The 23,959-nt window shown below is 45.5% G+C and overlaps 1 protein-coding gene across 2 annotated transcripts in view; it reads right to left on the bottom strand.

Moving 5' to 3' along the window:
* Positions 1-6,558: 6,558 nt before the first annotated feature.
* Positions 6,559-23,959, bottom strand: part of FAM107A (family with sequence similarity 107 member A) — a 57,827-nt gene continuing 40,426 nt past the window's right edge. For both annotated transcript variants that reach the window (XM_033141331.1, XM_033141332.1), the window contains 3 exons: positions 18,663-18,837; positions 10,260-10,416; positions 6,559-7,773 (listed from right to left, as the gene is read on the bottom strand). In XM_033141331.1, the coding sequence (XP_032997222.1) occupies positions 7,666-7,773; positions 10,260-10,416; positions 18,663-18,832 (435 nt within the window). In that variant the 5' untranslated portion in view covers positions 18,833-18,837 and the 3' untranslated portion in view covers positions 6,559-7,665. The remainder of the gene's footprint in view (positions 7,774-10,259; positions 10,417-18,662; positions 18,838-23,959) is intronic.

Genomic DNA, 23,959 nt, shown 5'->3' with positions numbered 1-23,959 from the left:
TTAGGCACATGTTCAACAGAAAGGGAAGGGAAACATTACTCCTTTCTTGAGGCAATTTTTTTTCTGCACCCACTTCATAAGAAGGCAAAGGATTGATCCTGTTTTATAACTGGATTTGGATGAAGGCAAGTGGAAATAAACGCCCTTTAATTATCAGGCTCAGCAAGGACAGAAAGCGTGGTTAATAGTTTCCGAACTCTTCTCTGCCCATAGCACCATAAATTTCACCTGTTGAAAACATGCTATAAAATCTTTATGAACAAGGTTAAATGGAAGTTGCTTATAGGAAAGTGGTTTCCAACCCCACAACCCCCCAAAAGGACCACTTGAAGATTGCTAAGGGTCTTGCTGGACCACTTAGCGATTCTTCTGCCTTCTGTAGCCATTATAATGCACTGTGCTAGTTGCGGCACGGTTTTTAATGGCATTTTTATTGCTTCTTTTATTATATATTGCATTTCATTGTAGAATTCAAATTGCAATACAATGTAAGAAATAAAATAAGCAATAAAAATGCAGTTAAAAACCAATACACATATTTAATGTGATGGATGTGCCATCTCCTGCCTTCAGCCGCAAATCCAGAAACATGCTACACAACACCTAAATGAAGTTTTCTGGCCACTGGTGGCCCGCTGGCCACAGTTTGAGACCCCCTGTTCTAGGGTATGGGTGTCCTTTGGTTTATTATGGACAGTCAACAATCTTTTTCAGGGGGGGCTGGGGGCTGGGCAGAGGGCTAAAAGACACCAGGCTTTCTAGCAGATCTGCATCTTGGGGAAAGCAATAATCAATAATCAGCATCTGTGGATTTTCTTGGGTGTGTGTTGTACTGGTGAAAGATCAAACTTCAGTGGCAGAGCACATGCTGCAGTACCCAGCATTTCCAGCAAAAAAACAAACAAACAAACAAAAACAGATCAGGCAGCAGTTGATGGAAGAGACCTCTGCCTGGGACCTCACAGAGTTGCTGCCAACTCTGGCGGGAAATATTGGGTTAGATGCAGAAATTGTTCGACGTGGACCGTATGTCCTGCTACTTTAATATCCTCCACCACCACCACCATTGACACCTTAATGCTGAGATTAAGATAAATCCTTTATTGCGTTTTCTGAAAGGATTGTCCAGGTGTTTTTCAAATTAGCCTTAAGGCATTCCATCTCTCCACCCTCTTAAGCTGGTTGCAGGAATTTCCCAAGCAAAACGACAGCTCACTTCTGAAGAAGTGTATCTGAAGAAGTGTGCATGCACACGAAAGCTCATACCAAGAACAAACTTAGTTGGTCTCTAAGGTGCTACTGGAAAGGAATTTTTAAATTTTATTTTGTTTTGACTATGGCAGACCAACACGGCTACCTACCTGTAACTAAAGCTCACTTCTGAGTTATACAGGCATTGGGGCATCTGTATCATAGAATCCTAGAGTTGGAAGAGACCACAAGGGCCATCCAGTCCAACCCCCTGCCAAGCAGGAAACACCATCAAAGCATTCCTGACAGATGGCTGTCAAGCCTCAGCTTAAAGACCTCCAAAGACGGAGACTCTGTAGCAACACTGAACTTCCCTGGCCATTGGCCATGCTCGCTGGAGCAGGGGGGAGGTGTGGTTCGCCAACATTTGGAGTGCCAAAGGTTCCCCATACCTGCACCAGGGCTGAATTTACATGCGTATTTTGGAGTGAGGGTGGGAAACCTGCCACTCTTGGGATATTGATGGACTACAATGCCCATCATCCCTGCCACACTGGCAATAGGACAGTCGTCCGACAACATATGGAGGCCCGCAGCTTTCTCAACCCTGAGCTAGAGTAAACTTTGCACTATGGTACTTCTTCTGCGAATATTGTATAAAAGCACCCCCAAGTGGTGAAATTATGTTTCTGAGCCTGCAATAGGTAGCTATTGGATGTAAGTTAACATATTTATTAGTATATTCTGTGCCGTTTTTGAGCATGGTGCTTTGCAGTGTACCAGAGGAGCAGAGGGTAAATGACTGGGTTGAGAGTTAATTAAAAAAAGATTTGATTTGGGGAGGCAGGGTGCGCCCTAACCCTTTGGGAATCTTTCTCTTTTTGGTATTATTCTCTACGGCATGAGTCATAAACCACTTTGAGGTGTTCATTTGTTTTACAATCAAGCAGTGTATAAATTTTAGGAAACAATAAAATAACAAAAAGGGGAGAAGCTGTCTTGTATTGTTGTCTATGACAGATTTCCAAATGTGATTGTAGGTCCAAAGAATAAGGGTATTTTTGGGTCAAGTCAAGAAGTTAGGACAGGGAAGTTAAGACAGCTGGGAATTGTGTGCATGTGTGAACTTTTGGTTGAGCGGAAAGTTATAGTTCATTGAGATTAGTGCAGTGAAATATATATATATATATATATATATATATATATATATATATATATATATATATATACACACACACACACACACACACACACACACACACACACACACACACACACACACACATATACTCAGTCCCTTCGAGTAAATGGAATCTGCTTGTCAAATAAATGAAACACCCCAGTGCCATTGTAAAGTTGAGGGGGTGGTAGGAGCAAACTGACAGCTGAAGCAAGGATGAGGTAATTTTGAGGGCCGAGGCGGCCAGGCTGCCGGACAGAGAGATCACTGATGAAGGAGGAGATGTATATTGCAATATTGTGCAGGGTTAACTTAGAAGTAATCCTTTCATAAGGAAGGGAGTAATGTCTGAACATATGCACAACTCTATTCAGGTAGTTATGTGTGTGTCTGTTCCTCAGACTCATTCAACAGGCTGGAAATGCTGTAGGGCTGTTTTATCACTACTGCACCAGAGCTAGCCTGAACACCAGCTAGTGGCACAAAGTGTAAGCAGAAGGTGGGAGAATTTTCTGGGTTTTTTTTTTTTTTTAGCCAATCCAGACACAGAGAGAGAGAGAGAGCAGGAAATTCTGACAAGGGGAATACTTTTGTCCATTATTGATCCTGGCTCCTACCTTTGGAAGATGGCTCCCAGTTCTGGACCAGATTTGTCTATGCCTTTAAATTATATATAATGGGATTTTAAATCCCCCCCCAAATGATAGGTTATATCTGGCAGCATTGACCCCACTATGTGGGAATCCCTTGCAAATGATCGCAGTGCCTGGAGACAGAAAGTCAGGACGTTTATCTGCAGCAGTGACCAAGGGAGGAATGACTTCTGGGAGGAGTGCAGAGAGAAGAAACGCCATGGTGCATCTGCATCAGCACAACTGGACACCTTCATCTGCCTCAGGTGCAACAAAACATGTCTCTCCCATATCGATCTTTATAGCCACAGCAGACGTTGCGACCTTCCCACTGTTCAACTCACCCCTCCATTGCATCCCGAGACAGATGGATGCAAACCAATGTGTTTAGTGGTTTAAACATTTTTGTCAGGCTCAGTCTAGACCAAAACCTTGTGCAACTTCTCACTGAAGCGCTGCGAATGTTAACTATACTTGTATTAACTGCAGCTGTACTTGCTATAGCCGAACACTAGAAGACAGCAGACCCGAAGCAGTTCTGGCAGCAGCGACACTAGAACTTGTCCTTGGTGCGAGAGTGCAAAACAAACCATGATCCTGGGTTTGGAATGCTGTGCTAAGCTAGCTCCCTTGCGGTTCATTTACCTGCTAATGCAAAGGTGGGGTGAAGTGGCAGGGCTTGGGCTGGGGGCATCGATATGCAACTCGTACACAGGCCTGGGGATGTCGAAAGCTCTTTGTTCCAGGGCAGAATTTGCTTTTGTCTTCTTTGCCGACACAAGGTGTTCTAAGGATAATGGCATCCTTGCCAAATGGTTGTTATGAAATGAGGCCGGATTGAGCAAGGATTGCCAATGCTCTCAGGTGTTCATTGGACCCTGTTAATTAAGTATCTCAGCCACAGGGGGAATATTGTGAACAACGAACGGGTGAGACACATCAAAGGATTTGCCCTCCCAAAATTAATAATGGGGAAGTGAATCAGCTTAATCTCGCGACCTTATTCTCTTTTTGAGATTCTGCATTGTTCAAAGATTCTAAATATCACCACCATCATTATTAATCCATTTGTATCCTATCTTGCTTCTGAAAAGCAAGGTGGAAACATTCATGAGGTCTCCAGGCACTCTTTTATCCAGACGTTGGCCAAACCCAGGCCTGCTGTTTCGTTCCAGACAGCGGGCTGCATTATACATCCTTGGATCGTGAAGTGCTCTAATAGATTTCACGATTTCCACCAAGCGACTTGGAAATGGAGAAGATGGCATTGCTTTGTGAATGCTTTGCAGGGCTGGGGCCTTGGAAGTAGCTCCACAATGTTGCAGACCTGAACCTGACTAGAGGCTAATATACCTGACCAGAGTAACGATGGCAGCTGTTTGCCTGGGTGTAGCATCTTTCCAGCGACAGTATATGGGTTCCCCCGAGGAACGATCTTTCTCTCTCTGGGCTCAAGCTAAAGCTACATTAGTAAAAGGAAAAGGAAAAGAAGTTATAAATGCGTTTTAACACTTTGACACCAGATGGTGCTGTAGAGCTGAAATAAGAACTCTATGAAATTTTCCATTAGGAGCTTCAAAATGGTTTTCTACAGAGCATTTTCAGACCGGTTTTTTTTTTTAAATAGCTGTGTAGATGCAGCCTCTCTTTCTGCCTCGCACACACACACAGAAAGGGAAATTAGACAAAGGCTGCTTTTACACCACACATTGAAAGCCACTTTAAAAAGTTGTGGCTTTTCCGCACAGAATTCTGGGAGCTGTAGTTTGTTAAGCTGTCGTTGGTTAGAGTTGGTTAGGAGCCCTTCTTTCCCTCACAGAGGCCTCAGTTCTCAGATTTCCTCTTGAATATGCATTGATTGTTAAACCACTCCGGTAACTGCAGCTCTGTGAGGGGCACAGGGGCCCTCCTGTATAGAAACTAGCCAACTATTATGAAGATAAAAGCTATATTTTTGCTCTGTCCACTTTCTTCTCTGATTCTGCCCACTGCCAGCGGAACGTTGCCCAGAAATGAATGTTGCTCCTGGTCTCCTTCTCTATGTTTTCTTTCTTCCTAGATGGGTCCTGGGAGGAGATCCCAGCATGCAACTCTTAATGAAAAGGTGGTCACCTGGGGGGAAGACCATGAAAGTTGAAACCGCACCCCCCTTGAGTAAGCCTGGAGTTGTAGTTTTAAAAGATCATCCGTTCCTTAGAAAAACGAAATCAGTTTATTTTGGCTGCTGGCTGTTTTCATTCATAGAATATCTAGCAAAATATACAATTACTCATCAATTCGGGTTTTGTTCTGTTTTTTTTTTGTTCTTGATAAAATGTTCTCTCCCCAAGAAAGCAATGGTGGCAGTTAAGTTGTTAATATGAGGTTGTGCAATAATATACATGCAGCAGATACACAGATGTCACTATGTTTATATAGCACAATATACCTAAGTAGGGTACAGAATGAGTTTCTTTGGGGTAATAATAATAATAATAATAATAATAATAATAATATGCGCTTTCGAGGAAAAGTAACAGACATTTTGGGAAGCACAATTTCCGGTACCTCTGTATAGGCTTAATTCTGACTCATATAGTACAAGATCCCTAGGAGCTGTTAAAACACTGCCCAATAAAGATCTCTGCATAGCCTTCAGATGTGGTGCCCCTGGCTTGTTCCAGAACATTTGGAATGGCGAGCCCCAGTGTTTACACATGCAAATTCCTAATATCTACCAGCAGGTTGTATTATGGATTAATTGGTCCCAAGCCAAGCCTTCTTGTGTGAAGGCACTTTGAGGCTCTCTTTGAACCAACTTCTCATTACTATTCTGAATTTTTCCGTGGGGGAAATATCTCTCAACTTTTGTTTCTTGCTTTAAGAAGAATTCCCCACCCGCTTCACATTGTACCACTGGGGTGGGGGTAGGGGTGGGGGGGAAGGAACTACAATCTGACAGCTGGAAGGGACCTACTTTTTTTTGAAACAAAGAAATAAAGATAAGGGAATCACTTTTATGTGCAATAGAACTGCTCCTTCATCATGCACTGCAGTTAAACCATGAAACTCCCTCACACGGGAGTCAGCAACAGCCACTAACTCGGATGCTTTTAAAAGAGGATCCAGCAGATTCATGGTGAAGGCTACAAGCCACAATAGCTATCTGTCTCCATGGTCTGAGGCAGTACTGCTCCTGAAAATCTGTTGCGGGGAAACCACAGGAGAGGAGAGCGCTCTTGGACTCGGGTCCTGCCTAAGGCACCTGGTTGGCCACTGTGAGAACAGGGCGCTGGACTAGTTAGGGCAGGCATGGCCAAACTTGGCCTTCCAGCTGTTTTGGGACTACAACTCCCATCGTCCCTAGCTAACAGGACCAGTGGTCAGGGATGATGGGAATTGTAGTCCCAAAACAGCTGGAGGGCCAAGTTTGGCCATGCCTGAGTTAGGCCATTGACCTGAGTCCACACAGGCCTCTGTGTGGCCCCATCAGGCCCTCTCGATGCAGCTGCTGTGATTCTTATTAGGCCACCACTTCCCGTCTCTCTGAGACCGCCATTTTCATCCTCCATATTCTGAAAGCAACACATTTGTAGGCATGGTTTCTTACTCCTTCCACACAGCTCCTAAAGGCCCCTTCTGGAATATGATCCCCGCTCCCCATGTCACAGCACGAGGGTTGAGAAGTGTTTGCATCCGACCGCATGATATAACCCGGGCCTGCTCATTCCGTAGTAACATGTTAAGTCACAGAAAGGAACGCGAGTGCTATTTTACGAATGAATCTAAGAGAGGACCAACACATCCTCATAGGAACAAAGAGACACCACATGCTTCCCCCACCATCTCAGCGGTGCAATACATTGGAGGCTTGCCTTATTGTGTGTCAGACCATTGGCCTATCACTCAGTACTGTCTACACAGGCCAGCCGTGGCTTTCTGAGGTTTCAAGTGGGGGTTTCGACCTGGGAGCCTTTCACATCGTGAGGCGAACTTCAAGTGAAGTACAGAAACTCACACGCTTATTGACATGGTTGCATTTTCTGGGTGGGTGTTGCTTCGATACAGCAGAAAACGGCGAAAGCGTAGCTGAGTGAGCTCTAGCGGGTAGCTGGCGCTGACTGCCTCTCCCCTTTTTCGTTTCTTTTGTTTTTTGGCCCCCTTCTCTGGTTTTCCAACAAGCTACTCCAAAGATTAGCTCGACTAAGCCTGAAATTTATTACAACCATTAGTTTCTGCTGCTGAGCGGCTTGAAGCCCTGGCATTGATATGGCAGCCTATTCTTGAAAGACCATCGCCCACTCTGTCCTCCTGAGCACACGTTGCATCTCCAAGGTTTAAGCCCAGAGCTAACAAGGGATGGGATAGGGCATCAACATTGCCTGTTTACTCGAGAGGAAGGCTCAGGCCATTATTATTACCCCTCACCCAAGCGCTTCTACTAGCAGAGCACCACAAACTTTCCCAGCCAGGCCACACACCCCCACTGATGTTATTCCTTCCTAGATGTGCAGCAAAAGTCCATGTTGGGAATTTCTACCGGAGCAAGCGTTAATAAACCAGCAAGCAGCCCCAAAGACGTAACTGTGAATGTCCACCATATAAGAAGATGTCAGCATGTAGGTATTCAAGCGAGCAGAGAAGGCCCTCCTCTTCCATTTTGGTCTCAGCTGCTCCCATCTGCTAGGCGACCTTCTCCACCCCAGTTAGCGTTGATGTCCTCCTCAGGTTCTCTTTTACTTTAATAAATTCTGGCGCGTTTTCTTCTTGCTTCTCCTGCTCCCTCTCCAACTGACGGGAGAAGAAAGGAAGGATATATACATGAATAAAACTGTGTATGTGTTTGTGTGTGGAGAGAGGGAGACCTCAGGCTGGGATGGTGGAAATGCAGCTCTCCGTGTCTCTCCATCAGGCCCCCGGCACGCTCTCTATTATTATCTATTTAAAGATATTTTAATCCCACTCTTCCCCCGAAAAAGGTTTGCAGGTCAGTGTACAGATCACTGTATAGTGGTATCTTGGTTTGCAACCATAATCTGTTTGGGAGGTCCGTTTCTAAACCAAAACAGGTTGTAACCCAAGGCGTGCTTTCGCTAATGAGGCCTCCCCCCAAAATTTGTTCGTAATAAAAAAAAGGGGGGGGTTGTAATCCAAAAAAAGGTTGCAAACGGGGACACACACTTCCGTGTTTGACGTGTTTGTAATGCAAAACATATGCAAAACAAGGTACCACTCTACAAGCATGCTACATTCCAGTCGGAGGTTTCTACAAACAGGAGGTTCCATGACACACCCTAGTCAGGCAAAAGCACTCAAGGAGGGTCCAGTGCAGAGCTGGTGACGGTTGTGGACTGGCGGGAAGGGGAGTATGGCTTTGCAGAGGTGGCCCTCCTTACCACCCTATGCCAAAAATAATCCCCTTCCCTCATTTTAGAAAGGCAGGATGTAGAATGGGAAGGAAGGCTGATTAGCAGCACGAACTTCCTTGGAATGCTGCCACACTTTTAGTGGGGGGAACATAGGAAGTCTCCTTATACGGAATCAGACCTATTGGTCCACCTTGCTTAGTACTGTATACGCTCACTGGCAGCCGCTCTCCAGCCTAGGGGTCAGCCTAGGGTCTCTCTCTGCCCTACCTGGAGATGCCAGCCGGGGACTGACCCTTGGACCTTCTGCAAGCAAAGCAGATGCTGTACCACTAAGATACGGGGAGAATGCATTTTGATCTCCTCCCATTGAAAGTCTTGCACCATCTACACACACACCCCTTTTCTAATGAAAGGCAGCTGCTAAAAGCTTTCAGGGTGGGGGGAGAGAAAGATGCTTGGATCCTGTATTTTGCCTGTCTAGCAGATAGCTTTAATTGCAAATAAGCCAGAATAATTGGGAAATTGCTGAAATCAGGTTGAGTTGAGACAATAGTAATTAATAATCATAATAATCAGGAGGCTTTAAAAGAAAAGAAAAGAAAAGGAGTTAAGAACTCTTAATTAAATGCCTGAGGAGGAGAGTATTTTGTTTAAATTGTATTGGTTTTTTAAAAATAAAAAATAAAAGAGCTTAATCACAGCAGATTTCTAGCTAAGCTCATGCTACACGTCTTCCAAGCCATGGAACATCCACTAAGCGATGTCTGCAATTACCAGCTAGCGTGAGAGAAGGGAACAGCATGTGTTAATGAAAACAAGAAGGATGAACATGGCAACGCGTGTTGATAATTGTGCCTTCAAGAGATGTGTGCGGCGCTCTGCCGAAAATTTAATTAAGATCTCTATCTGGTTAGAGTGCAACACGCAATGTTTTGGTTGCCTTCCCTGTTTCGCCGGGCTGGTTTAAAAAAAAAGTGAAACCCTGAACTGGTGTTTACAAGCTTAGAGCTCTCGGTGACTTCAAGGGGATTGAAGAGTTTGTAAGTGGTGTTAAGATCTGGGGATTAAAGCCAGGGGGGAAAAGCAGCTGCTCTGCTGCTGGGGCAGGAGGCTTAGGCGGCCTGGTGGCTGCAATCCCATTATGGAGGGCAGAACCTGGATCGAAAGGGTTTATCCGGATCATCAGGTGAAAGCTTGAGGCATATTCCTGCGAGTCTTGAGCAAAGGTAAATTGCATTAGTTTGCCAATGAAGGCCAGTTTGCTCCAGTGAATGGGCCCCCTGCCACACCAACCCCAGTCTGCCCTCTCTGTCAATCTTATTACTTACAAACAAAGTAACCGGGGGGGGGCATTACCTTTCTGCTTCCTCCTGCTTAGTCTCAGCTGTGGATGAGTTTATGGAACGAAGGGGGTGGTGGACCAAAAATGTTCAGGAGCCACCGATCTAATCAATCGTTTGATGAGTGGGGGGTGGGGAGAGATGGGTTGGCTGCATGCCTCTGTGTGTGCATGCATGTGAGACGGTGGCATATGGTCGCACCCACTTTTGGCCACACCCACTGCTGGCCTGGGGTGCCCAGAGGGTTGGCTAAGGATGGATACAGCCCTCTGGTCACAAAACATCAGTCCCTGCTGATTTAGACAGAAAAGCATCACTGTGGTGCAAGTACAGAGCACTGGGATTGGTCATGGATTCATCTGTTTCCAAGCCCTGTTTCAGGTATTGAAGCTTGACAGCAGCACTGCGCATAAATACCCACAGATCCTTTCCCTAACCTGCCAGTGCAGAGTTGTTTGTGAAAAGACCGGAGAGCACCATGTGACTGCACTTTAGAGTAAGTACAGGGTGGATTTCTCTGTGCTTCTGATGTGGTTTATTGCAACAAGATTTCAGAACTGCGTCCTACCTGATCCAGCTTCTGTTGCCTCTTCAGGAGCTCTTGCTCGAAGGGAGATTTCAACTTCTTCGCCTCTTCCTCTTCTTTCCTCTGCCTGATCAGCTGGTTCCGCCGCCGATGCTCCATAACTCGCTGCAGTTCTGGTTTGCTCTCGACTCCCAAGCCTCTGTGAACCCAGGAGGGGAAAGGGGCAGGTTAATTAAGGCTGAGCTGCCAAGTGCAAATGGTTGCATCCTGCGGGGGAAACAAACAGGGCAACCCTATTCAAAAGTAAGCCCCAGAACTCAATGGTACTTACTACAAGAAAAGTGGGGGAAAGAATTGCATGCTTGTGGTGGAATCCTACACATGTCTACTGCTAAGAAGGACATCCCATTGAGTTCAATGGGACTTACTCCTAGGTAGGTGCGTAAAGGACTGCCTTTTGAAAAACTACTTAGGTATAATGATTATGTACAAAGGTGCCCCAGCTATGGAATCATTTCCATAAAGAGAGTCTGCCCACATTGCTTTCCTTCAGGTGCCGCACAAACATTTATATTTGCCCAGAAATTTAAGAAAACATTTCTTCCCTTTGCTGATTATGCAGCTGTCTCCAACCTGCTGCTTTAGTTCAGTTCTGTGTTTTATTATATTGTTTTCTTTTGTGCAGCACGCGGTCTGAAATCGAAGATGATGGGAGGCAACTTATCTATCTATACAGTGGTACCTCGACTTACGAATTACTCAACATACGAATTTTTCGACTTACGAATGAAAAAAGTGCCCGCACGCCTATGAATTTTTCGACATCCGAAGGACATCTGTTGGCGGTTTTAGATGGGGTTTACTTGACTTATGAATTTTAGATGCGGTTTACTCGACTTACGGATTTTTCCGAATTTTTCGTTTCCAATGCATTCCTATGGGGAAATCGCTTTTTTCGACTTACGAATTTTTCGACCAACGAATGTGCATTCGGAACGGATTAAATTCATAAGTCGAGGTACCACTGTATCTTAGAATTTCAACAGGTGTTGCTTAAAGGTGCTACAAAAACCTGTCCTCTTTACCATTTGGCCACCATTGGGGGGAGAATGGTAGCGGGTTAGTGATGTGGCCAACCATGTGCTGTGCCTTTCTCTCAGCCAAGCATATGACAGGAGGTGTCTGGTGGCGTCTTCCTGAGTAACCAATTCAGGCTGACTGGGTACAGGAACAGTTCCATTGGCCAGAAAGAAAGTGATGGGAATCCATGGTGCTGGCAGGGCAGGGGGTTAAGACAGAAGGTACCATTTCCCCACCAAGTGGAATAAGCAGGAGCCCTCAACCCCAAGACGGAGGAGGGCTGGCCTGCCACCTTTTAGAGTAAGCAAGGCAATGCACAGGGCCATCTAAAGGGCATCCCCCAACCCCATAAGACTGCTAGGTTCAGAGTCTAAAAATGACCCAACTGCAGCATGGATGGGAAGGGGAAGGGGAAGGGGAAGGAGACTCTGTGCTGGCTACCAGGCAAGGGCTTTCCCCACCTGCCTTGCCCCACACTCCAGCCCTCGGAGCCCTCAGAGATTTCAGAAGGAAGTTGCTACCATGACAATTATGTGAATGTGTTTTTTTGATGAACTGAGTGGAAGACTATGAGTCATGGGGAGGTTTCGGGGGGAGAGAGAGCACGTGAATTCAGCAGTGCTTACTTTGTCTTTTGCTTGCTTGTTTGTTAATATTGTTGTTGATATTGTTAATATTGTTGCTAATACTGTTTTGTGGATTGTAAGCACTTTGTGAACTTTCTAATATGACTTTTCTCATGGTTGGGCTGTTTAGTCTATTTTTTAAAAAAGTTGTTTTGTTAATGTTTTATAGTAGGTGGTCACTTTATTGATGACTTGGTAATGTGTATATCATCTATGTTGCAATTGTGATGCTCCGCTATGTTATTATTTATCGTATGTAAGCCGCTTTGTGACTCATGAGAGTGAAAAGCAGAATAGAAATATAAGAAATGAATGAATTGGAAAAGGAAAGTTACAGACTCCTGGAGATCCCAATTCATGACAATGGAAAATATTTGAGAAGCCCTTGGTTTGATCAGTGAGGCTACTTTCTATATGACAAATCGTGCATCAGTGCGAAAGCTTTATCTGAAATTATTCCTCACACCGCTACTCTCTGTGATCAACCTTAAAATTGTATGGGGAAAAGTATAAAAAGAAAATGTTTTAATTAAGCATAACATTTCTAAGTTTAAACAAAATAAAATAAAAAATTCCTTCCAGTAGCACCTTAGAGACCAACTAAGTTTGTTCTTGGTATGAGCTTTCGTGTGCATGCACACTTCTTCAGATAATTTCTAAGTTTGACCAACTTAAAATAATAATAATAAATCTCAGCCACTTCTTTACCATCCACCAGCAGGGGGAGTAATTCAACCAATAATCTTACACTAGAATACCTCCCCCTTCATGGATCACTGCCTTGTCGTGGCGAAGGGGCTCGAATTACTCAGAGAAGCTATGGACAGGTCAAGATGGACAGGTCATAGTGGAGAGTTTGGACCAAACGTGATCCACCTGGAGAAGGAACTGGCAAGCCGCTCCAGTATCCCTGCCAAGAAAACTCCATGGACAAAGACAACAGGCATATAAAAGATATGACGCTGGAAGATGAGCCCCTCAGGTCGGAAGGCGTCCAACATGCTACTGGGGAAGAGCGGAGGACAAGTACAAGTAGATCCAGAGCTGATGAAGCGGCTGGGCCAAAGCCGAAAGGACGCTCAGTTGCGGATATGCCTGGAAGCGAAAGGAAAGTCCAATGCTGTAAAGAAAAGTATTGCATAGGAACCTGGAATGTAAGAACCATGAACCTTGGTAAGCTGGATGTGGTAAAAAATGAGATGGCAAGAATAAACATTGACATCCTAGGCATCAGTGAACTAAAATGGACAGGAATGGGCGAATTCAGTTCGGATGACTATCATATCTACTACTGTGGACAGGAATCCCGTAAAAGAAATGGAGTGGCCCTCATAGTCAACAAAAGAGTGGCGAAAGCTGTACTGGGATGCAATTTCAAAAATGATAGAATGATCTCGATACGAATCCAAGGCAGACCTTTTAACATCACAGTAATCCAAGTTTATGCACCAACTACCAGTGCTGAAGAAACCGAAATTGACCAATTCTATGAAGACTTACAACACCTTATAGAAATGACACCAAAGAAGGATGTTCTTCTCATTATAGGGGATTGGAATGCTAAAGTAGGGAGTCAAGAGATAAAAGGAACAACTGGCAAGTTTGGCCTTGGAGATCAAAATGAAGCAGGGCAAAGGCTAATAGAGTTCTGTCAAGAGAACAAGCTGGTCATCACAAACACTCTTTTCCAACAACACAAGAGACGACTCTACACATGGACATCACCAGATGGGCAACATCGAAATCAGATTGATTATATTCTCTGCAGCCAAAGATGGAGAAGCTCTATACACTCAGCAAAAACAAGACCTGGAGCTGACTGTGGCTCAGATCATCAGCTTCTTATAGCAAAATTCCAGCTTAAACTGAAGAAAGTAGGAAAGACCACTGGGCCAGTAAGATTCAATCTAAATCAAATTCCTTATGAATACACAGTTGAAGTGAAGAACAGGTTCAAGGATTTAGATTTGGTGGATAGAGTACCTGAAGAACTGTGGATGGAGGCTCGTAACATTATACAGGAGACAGCAACAAAAACCATCCCAATGAAAAAGAAATGCAAGAAAGCAAAGTGGCTGTCCAATGAGGCCTTACAGATAGCGGGGGGAGAGAAGACAAGCAAAATGCGAAGGAGATCGTGAAAGATACAGGAAATTGAATGCAGATTTCCAAAGAATAGCAAGGAGAGACAAGAGGGCCTTTCTAAACGAGCAATGCAAAGAAATAGAGGAAAATAACAGAATGGGAAAAACCAGAGATTTATTCAAGAAAATTGGAGATATGAAAGGAACATTTCGTACAAAGATTACCACAATTAAGGACAAAAGTGGAAAGGACCTAACAGAAGCAGAAGACATTAAGAAGAGGTGGCAAGAATACACAGAGGAATTATACCAGAAAGATATGGAGGTCTCATACACCCCAGGTAATGTGGTTGCTGACCTTGAGCCAGACATCCTAGAGAGTGAAGTCAAATGGGCCTTAGAAAGCCTTGCTAACAACAAGGCCAGTGGAAGTGATGATATTCCAGCTGAACTATTTAAAATTTTAAAAGAGGATGCTGTTAAGGTGCTACACTCAATATGCCAGCAAGTTTGGAAAACTCAGCAGTGGCCAGAGGATTGGAGAAGATCAGTCTACATCCCAATCCCAAAGAAGGGCAGTGCCAAAGAATGCTCCAACTACCGCACAATTGCACTCATTTCACACGCTAGTAAGGTTATGCTTAAAATTCTACAAGGCAGGCTTAAGCAGTACGTGGACCGAGAACTCCCAGAAGTGCAAGCTGGATTTCGAAGGGGCAGAGGAACCAGAGACCAAATTGCAAACATGCGCTGGATTATGGAGAAAGCCAGAGAGTTCCAGAAAAACATCTACTTCTGCTTCATTGACTATGCAAAAGCATTTGACTGTGTCGACCACAGCAAACTATGGCAAGTTCTTAAAGAAATGGGAGTGCCGGATCACCTCATTTGTCTCCTGAGAAATCTCTATGTGGGACAAGAAGCTACAGTTAGAACTGGATATGGAACAACTGATTGGTTCAAAATTGGGAAAGGAGTACGACAAGGCTGTATATTGTCTCCCTGCTTATTTAACTTATATGCAGAATTCATCATGCGAAAGGCTGGACTGGATGAATCCCCAACCGGAATTAAGATTGCCGGAAAAAATATCAACAACCTCAGATATGCTGATGATACTACCTTGATGGCAGAAAGTGAGGAAGAATTAAAGAACCTTTTAATGAGGGTGAAAGAAGAGAGCGCAAAATATGGTCTGAAGCTCAACATCAAAAAAACTAAGATCATGGCCACTGGTCCCATCACCTCCTGGCAAATAGAAGGGGAAGAAATGGAGGCAGTGAGAGATTTCACTTTCTTGGGTTCCATGATCACTGCAGATGGTGACAGCAGTCACGAAATTAGAAGACGCCTGCTTCTTGGGAGAAAAGCAATGACAAACCTAGACAGCATCTTAAAAAGCAAAGACATCACCTTGCCGACAAAGGTCCGTATAGTTAAAGCTATGGTTTTCCCAGTAGTAATGTACGGAAGTGAGAGCTGGACCATAAAGAAGGCTGATCGCCGTCGAATTGATGCTTTTGAATTATGGTGCTGGAGGAGACTCTTGAGAGTCCCATGGACTGCAAGAAGATCAAACCTATCCATTCTCAAAGAAATCAGCCCTGAGTACTCACTAGAAGGACAGATCCTGAAGTTGAGGCTCCAGTACTTTGGCCACCTCATGAGAAGAGAAGAATCCCTAGAAAAGACCCTGATGTTGGGAAAGATGGAGGGCACAAGGAGAAGGGGACGACAGAGGATGAGATGGTTGGACAGTGTTCTCGAAGCTACTAACATGAGTTTGGCCAAACTGCGGGAGGCAGTGAAGGATAGGCGTGCCTGGCGTGCTCTGGTCCATGGGGTCACGAAGAGTCGGACACGACTGAACGACTGAACAACAACAACAACAGAATACCTCTGGCAGTTTTTGCTGCAAATAGTCCCTGCAGAAATTGATCTGCTCTAAGCAGTGGCCATTGCCCATCATACTGACTTGAGCAAAGTTGGGTCAGGATTCAACGGCTGTTAATGTGGCATAAGAGTGCTGGAGCTGCATGGTGCGGATGTGTGGCCTTAGTCAGTGTGGTGTGTTTTGAATGGGTTTTTAGCTCCAATGCGACTGTTTACATTCTTTGACCTTTTGGTCACCCTGCTCAGATGATGTCCCTTGCGACTTACCAAGATCTTAACTGGGTTTTTTTAACAACAACAACTACCATCAAATGAATTGACAGAGAGCTTGGAGAACATGGTCAATCATGTCTGGACTGGGTGGACCAATGGTCTCACTCTATAAGGCAACATCTGCACCCTATAGTCATGCCTCCTCCCCACCCCACAACTAATCCTGGGGATTGTGGTTTGTTCCCTAGGAAGATGGGTTGGCTGTTAAACCACTGCAGGCAAACAGAGGTCTCTGACAACTCCCAGCACCCTTAACAAACAACAGATGTCAGGATTCTTTGGAGGAAGTCCTGACTTGATAAAGAGGTATGATATGGTTTTAAAAGTACTGTATAGTGTAGATGGGAGTCTTAGAGAGGCTTCTATGTCCAAGCTTGTGAAATAAACATTTACAGCTAAAAGCAAGTGCTGATGAGCCACAGAAGAGGAGAGCAAAATCCTAAGTAGAGGGCGCTCAATAACTTGCCTTGGATTTTCAACCTGGAGACAGGGATCGGGGCGGGGGCGGGCGGAGTAGGACCTGCAGATTCCTTCAGATCTGGTATGTTGCCTGCTGAGGCAACATTGCAGATCTCCGAGATCTCTGGTGTATTTCGATGGGGACTAAACACGCTTCAAGCCTGAGACTGTTTCGAAGATGTTGTGACAATTAAACTGGTATTAGAACCAATACGCTTGTAGCACAGGTAGGTATTAAGATTGTGAAGATGCTGTGCCAGATCCTAATCTTATCAGATGGAAGCAGGCAGGATACACACAGTCTGGAATAAAAGTAGCTCCCAGCTCCACAGGTAAGCATGCTGGTTGTTAGCTGCTGCCATTATTAACTGGTTTAGGCGGCTGTCTTAATTGTATCTACAGAGGAACATAGGAAGCTGCCTTAAACTGAGTCAGGTCATAGGTCCATCAAGCTCAATACTGCCTACACTGACTGGCAGCAGCTCTCCAGAGTTTTAGGCAGGAATGCCAGGGACTGAACCAGGAATCTTCTGCATTCAAAGCAGATCCACTACCTCTGAGCTACAGCAATTTTCTAGCCACCCACCACAAATTATTGTTCTTGTTCTAAGCCAGCTAGGGAGGGTGTTGCCCTGAAAGGTAGAATACAAATTTATAAATGAACGAATGCATGAATAAATACATACATATGCTAATTATCCGACCTGAACAGCTCACTCCATAGCCCAACTGCCCCCTGCCTGCCCTTTTCAAACAAGATTCATGCTTCATAAAACAAACAATGCTAGCGGATGTGGCTTGGAAGCAGACAGGATATTTACCAGCTCTTCTGCTTCCTTTTATCTAGGAGGACCTTTACAAGCCCCCTGTCTTCCTTTCATCTATAAATATATGTACCGGTACCTCTTCGGAGGGTTTGGGGAAATCTCGGGCGGGAGTTGACGTTCTTCTGGCTCTATTGACGCTGCAAAAACCCAAGGCGAGATTATGAAACGTGACCTGAATTGTGTGCAGGCTTCTCCTCTGGTGTAGGAGTGCGTGTCCGCTCGGGCTTTGTGATTTTAAATAATGATTATTATGTTTAAAGAGGAAAAAAAGAGCTATGGATATTGTAGTGCAATGGACCAGCAGGTGAATGTTAAAAGGGGGGAAATGAAATAGTGAGGATGGATAAATTGTAAAAGGAAAGGCCTGCCTGTGCTAATCGGAATAGTTATGGAGACATTCACATTGATCCCAGGGCTAGAATTCCAGAATCTGGCATGGATTATCAGAAGCCTGGCAGGTCCAACTATTTCCCAATCTTGCTCCATGACTAGCAGGGGCAGAACCAGGGTCTGTGGAGGAGCCACTTGCTACCTGATCCTTTAAAACGGGGGCACCAGGGAATTTCTTCATATAAACATTATGAAGCACATGCCCTACTGCTCAGCTATGGTCTACTACCCTAATCACTGCTGTTCAAAATGACTATATAGCTCTATTCTAGCACGGATATGGGCGCATGGAAGCTTCTGCGCTTAAAATGCCAGCTTTCTTTTTCATTCAACAGAGCAACTTCCTAGTCCTCATGGCTTGCGGGAAAAAGTCTACAAAAGGTGCCATTTCCCAATGAGACTCGTGCTAATTGGAGGGAAGGATCTGTTTGCTTCACATCAATCCCTGCCTTTTATTATGACTCCTGGCCTCTATTCTGCAATGCTCACTTCCAAGTTTGCAGCGTTCGGGAGCCTCTATTCTGCAATTTATTTATTTTTATTTTTGCAAAAAACATGTGGCTCTAAGAAAGACTCTTAAAATCCACCCCCCCCCCCCAAACTCACAGGCCAAAGGCCTGGAGGGGAAAAAATCCATAGTCTGGGATGTGGAAGGACATGGCATATTCCAGTTTTCATAAGTGGAATAAACTATGCAGGTCAGCGGTGCAATTGTGCATAGACACGGGACCTGCTTCTTCTTCCTAGTTCATAATTCTACTCACTTTGAGGTTAGGGTGCAGTAAACAGCAGTGCTGGATCTTTTTTCCTCACCTCTTATGATTCATAAGCAGCTCCCTGTGAAGTTCTTGATGGCTTTTCGAGGCTCTTACAGGGTTGAGCAGCTTTTTAGGTTTGATAAGATCAGGGTTTCCGTCAATGTAATCTGGATGAGTCATGATATTCCCAATATCTGGCCTCTCTCTCTGTATTTCAGTATACATAGATGCTAGGAGGGAGGGGGGAAAGCGGGGGAGAGAGAAAGAAAGAAAGAAGGCCTCTGGATTATTCATTTTTCTTCTTCCAGATATATACTGTATATATGAATCATCTAAAGTCTGTGCCCTTCCGGATTACAATTACTACCTGAGCAATGTCATTCCCTGACAGTAGGTAAGTAAGCGGTTTGCGCTGGACCTCTTGCATGGTGCTTGAGCTGAGCTCTCTAAGCTTTTGGAGGACTAACTCATGTTTTGACTCTGTGTGTGGAGAGTTCCACACAGATCCCCTCACCTCTTGAAAGAATGTGCCGGAACTCACTACAAACAGCGCCCTTGTCCTCTTATTATGGCAATGGCGTCCACCTGAGAGGTCCCAGTACTGAGTTCTGGCTGAAAAAAAGCTCTCCTTCATTCTCTCTCTCTCTCTCTCTCTCTCTCTCTCTCTCTCTCTCTCTCTGTGTGTGTGTGTGTGTGTCTGATATATAATTGCTGTGTATCCTGGCATTGCACACATGAGTCACACTGCTCACCAACCTTCCCTGCGCATAGAGCTCCAGAACGCCCCCCATACAAGGGGATAGGAATCCTGATTGGTCCAGAATTCCCCCTTGCATGGAAGAGATTTATCCGTGGCTACTAGCCACGATAGCTGTGTTCCACTGTCAGAGGTAATGCGCCTCTGAATGCCAGGGGCTGGGAATTGCAGGCAGGCAAAGTGCTGTTGAGCTCATGCCCTGCTCCCTGCCTTCCCACAGGCACCAGGCTGGCCTTTGTGAGAACAGGATGCCGGACTAGGTGAGCCGTTGGCCTGATCCAGAAGGGTTCTTCTTATGTTCTTAGGTCCTCCTGTTCTCTGCTTGTGTGCACTGGGCCCCACATCCCTAGAGCCGGTTGGCAATGTGGGTGCTGCGGGAGTGGGTCTGGCGGGCTCAACGTCACTCCCTTCCTCAATTCGTGAGTCCTTTGAGCGACCCTCCAGCAAGGTAGGCAACGACATGGTGCCCTGCAAATTCCGGGGCTACAACTCCTAGGGTTGCCATATTTCAAAAAGTAAAAAACCAGGACACCCTGAAAGTCGTTGAGCTCTTCATTAGAAAGACGCCAGAATTGTTGAGCTTAAAACACCACAAAATGGTTGAGCTTTCTGGAAATTCCCCCTGGATGTGACTTCTGCCTTTGAAATCCCAGTAATGTCTGGAAAAACCCGGACGTATGGCAGCCCTAACGACTCCCGTCATCCTTGACCATTGGGCCATGCTGCCTAAAATATTCAGCTTGAACTCCATTTCACCCTACCTTTCTGCCCCATTCCCCCACTTCTGTGACTCTCTATGCCCTGTGTGCTGCAGTGATATTTGCTGGACATACTTGTACCAGACGCTGAAAATGTCAGAGTGAGAGCAGAGGGGAAGAAGGGCAGCATTAAATGAATTACAACCTGATAATTCATAAAATTATACATAAAAAACAGAATTCATAGTGTTGAAGCGGCTTCCTGCTGCATCGCATGCTAACTGGGCTAGTGTCCCACCGGGGTGGGGCGGGGGGGGGTCAAGGGAAGGGGAGAAAAACAGATCACAACTGATTACATCAGCATAATTGGGGCGAAAAGTTCAATGCTGCAATTAAACGCTGCAGGGTAGCGGATCCAGGCGCTCCGTGCACCAAATTATTTTGCAGCAGAGTTGCAAACCCCATTCGGCTAGCAGGGAAAGAGAGGCTGGCTAGCTTGGCCACCGTTGTTGAGACACAGACCTGTGGCTCACCCTGGCCTGTTATGACACAAGAAACACCTGCTGTACTCAGGAAAGTATAGCTCCATATCTAGGAATGATCCTTGCTGGAACAGCTCCTTCCTTTGTACAACTTTCCCCAGAAACAGTGTGTGTGGTTTTTAAATGCTTCTTCCACAGTTTGGAAGCAAGAATCTTGGGGTGTTTCCAGAATCTGGACTGTCACTATTTTCAGGTGGGGTTCAGTCACATGCCAGCAAATTTGGGTTGACTGGGAGGTTTTGCACAGCAAACTGATTTCCCCAAAAGGTTGGGTTTCGTTTCATTTTTGCGATAAGCAAAGCGACGGGGAAATGAATTTGCTTTGGTGCAGCAGTGTCTAACATCCCCACCAGCAAGTCAGAATGGATGCTCACTGAATAGCCAACTTCATCTGAACTCCCTGCCAAAACAGTTCAGGATGAATACCACAGCCAGGTAGTGGAGGTAGAGCTGTGGGGCCAGGACATAGGAGACCCTTGAACAAGACCGGTCCTGAAAGACCTACACTGGCTCCCAGTTCATTTCTGAGCACAATTGAAAATGTTGGTGCTGACCTTTAAAGCCCTAAACGGCCTCAGGAGCGTCTCCACTCCCATCGTTTAGCCCGGACACTGAGGCCCAGCTTCCGAGGGCCTTCTGGCGGTTCCCTCACTACGAGAAGTGAGGTTACAGGGATCCAGGCAGAGGGCCTTTTCGGTGGTGGTGCCTACCCTGTGGAACGCCCTCCCAGCAGATGTCAAGGAAATAAACAACTACCTGACTTTTAGAAGACATCTGAAGGCAGCCCTGTATAGGGACGTTTTTAATGTTTGATGTTTTGTCATGTTTTTAATATTCTGTTGGGAGCCACCCACAGTGACCGGGGAAACCCAGCCAGATGTGGGTAGGGTATAAATAATAAATTATTATTATTATTATTATTATTATTATTATTATTATTACTACTACTATTAATGAGACCTTGCTTTCTGCAATACATTGCTATCTACAGTCTGAGTTTCTCATCTGTAAGATGGCCATAACATTGACCTACCCCACAACTTTTTTCCATCATGGGTGCAGTGAGATCAAGCGGCTTAGTCCCACTTTCTTACCTCGGAGGATTTTGTTGGGAGCTGCTACAAAAACAGGGAAGAACCTAGAGCCTGTTCTTTGCCAGATCTGTTGTTGTTCAGTCGTTCAGTCGTGTCCGACTCTTTGTGACCCCATGGACCAGAGCATGCCTGGCACGCCTATCTTTCACTGCCTCCCACAGTTTGGCCAAACTCATGCTAGTCGCTTCGAGAACACTGTCCAACCATCTCATCCTCTGTTGTCCCCTTCTCCTTGTGCCCTCAGTCTTTCCCAACATCAGGGTCTTTTCTAGGGAGTCTTCTCTTCTCATGAGGTGGCCAAAGTACTGGAGCCTCAACTTCAGGAACTGTCCTTCCAGAGAGCACTCAGGGCTGATTTCCTTAAGGATGGATAAGTTTGATCTATTTGCAGTCCATGGGACTCTCAAGAGTCTCCTCCAGCACCATAATTCAAAAGCATCAATTCTTGGGTGATCTGTCTTCTTCATGGTCCAGCTCTCACTTCCATACATTACTACTGGGAAAACCATAGCTTTAACTATATGGACCTTTGCCAGATCTATATATGGTTAAAACATTTATATCCCACCTTTGTTCCAAGTAAAAGGTGACACACATAGTCAGAGCAAAAGGTCCCAGGTCCAGTCCTTGGCATCTCCAGGTGGGGTTTGGAGAGACACCTGTCTGAAACCCTGCAGAGCCTCTGCCAGCCAGTGTAGACAATACTGGGGTAGGTGGACTAATGGTCTGACTCAGCATAAGGCAGCTCCCTATGTTCCTAAGTCTCCCACCCCCGGCTCACTTTTATCTTCATGCCCACCCTGAGGTAGGTTGGGCTGAGTGTGTGATAGGGCCAAAGTCGCTCAGTGAGCTTCATGGCTGTGTCGGGATCTGAACCAAGTTTCTGCCATTCAGAGTCTGATGCTCCAATCACTAACCCACACTGCCTCTCTAGTGTATTAAAGTCCCTTTGCCAAATAAAATGCTGAAGTCATACACTGGCTTTGATATCCAATGGTTGTTGACCCCCCAAAAAACTCCCCACTTGTCACATTGAAATGATTTTTTTTTTTTTGAAACATTGGAGGCAGGGGAAGAAAGAAACAACCTTGAAAACATATTTAATTTGCCCTCTAAAGTAAAGGAAAATGAGAAGCTGGAGAGCCTTTTGTTTTGCGATCCCTCGGCCTTTGTGACAAACAAGTGTTCCCACTTGGATATTTGAGTGTAAAATGAGAGGAGCAGGGAGACGCCAGTTCCTGGGCAATCTGTCAGGAAAAAGGAACACCCTCTGGCTGTTATTCATCCCTCTCAGTCTTACGTAACCCCTGAGCTCCTCACTGAAGAGGACTGGACTTTGTTCTTGCAAAGAGAGGCTGAATTAATTTGCCGACAGCCCAGAATGTTCGAAACCAAAGAAATCGATGGCAATGAGTGGACAGGAGAGTATCTCAAGATTGGCGTCGGGAGATCCTACATGCTCTGGCCAAAACGGAAACAAAAGGCTTGTTCACACGTTACACTGAATGCAGGCAGAAGCTGTCTCTACACGTGTACGAGGGCGTGTTTGAAAGAGCGCGCACTTGTCAACACTTGCTGAAAGCCACTCCTATGCTCTTTGCATGCTGCTTCCCAAACATCTGACAGGTGGCTGGCAAATCTCCTCGCTCTTATGGCTCATAAGTGCCCCAAAACCAATGCACTGCCAGGCACTAATGGGAAGTGCTGAGCAAGGGGATTTGATGGGACAAGCCACCTGCCAATATTGTGATGACATCAAGTGATTGACAGGTGGATTGTCCTGCCCACTTGCCAGAGTTGGCCTATGGGGCGGGGCAGATAAGGATCAAGCTTGCTGGACTAAAGAAGTTTCCCACCCTGGCCCAAGAGAATAATAGTGGCTCTTGTCTTGTGCAGCAGTACCAGGGCTGGCTCAAGACATTTTGCCGCCTGCGGCAAAGGGCAAGATGGTGCCCTTACTCCTGTTCCATGTACAGAAGCTAGTTGAATCTTATTTCAATGCTGGTAACAGGACAGCATATCTCCCACCATACCCGAGGGCAGCAGGCTTAGAGGGTGCAAACAGTCTGTGTGGAAAACACAGAACTGTTCCCCAACACTGCCCTGCTCCCCAACACCTGCTGCCTGAGGTGGCCACCTCATCCTGCCTGATAGTAGGGCCGGCACAGAGCAGCACGCAGAGCACAGTGCACTTGTAAACATTACTAGACGCCTGGCTTGACGGAGAGCAGAATCTTGACCTGGAGACAGCTTAGAATGAT

This window comes from Lacerta agilis, chromosome 2, assembly GCF_009819535.1.
Source record: "Lacerta agilis isolate rLacAgi1 chromosome 2, rLacAgi1.pri, whole genome shotgun sequence".
Lineage (NCBI taxonomy): Eukaryota > Metazoa > Chordata > Lepidosauria > Squamata > Lacertidae > Lacerta > Lacerta agilis.
The sequence above is the reverse complement of the archived record's forward strand: the minus strand, read 5'-3'. Positions and strand labels throughout refer to the sequence as shown.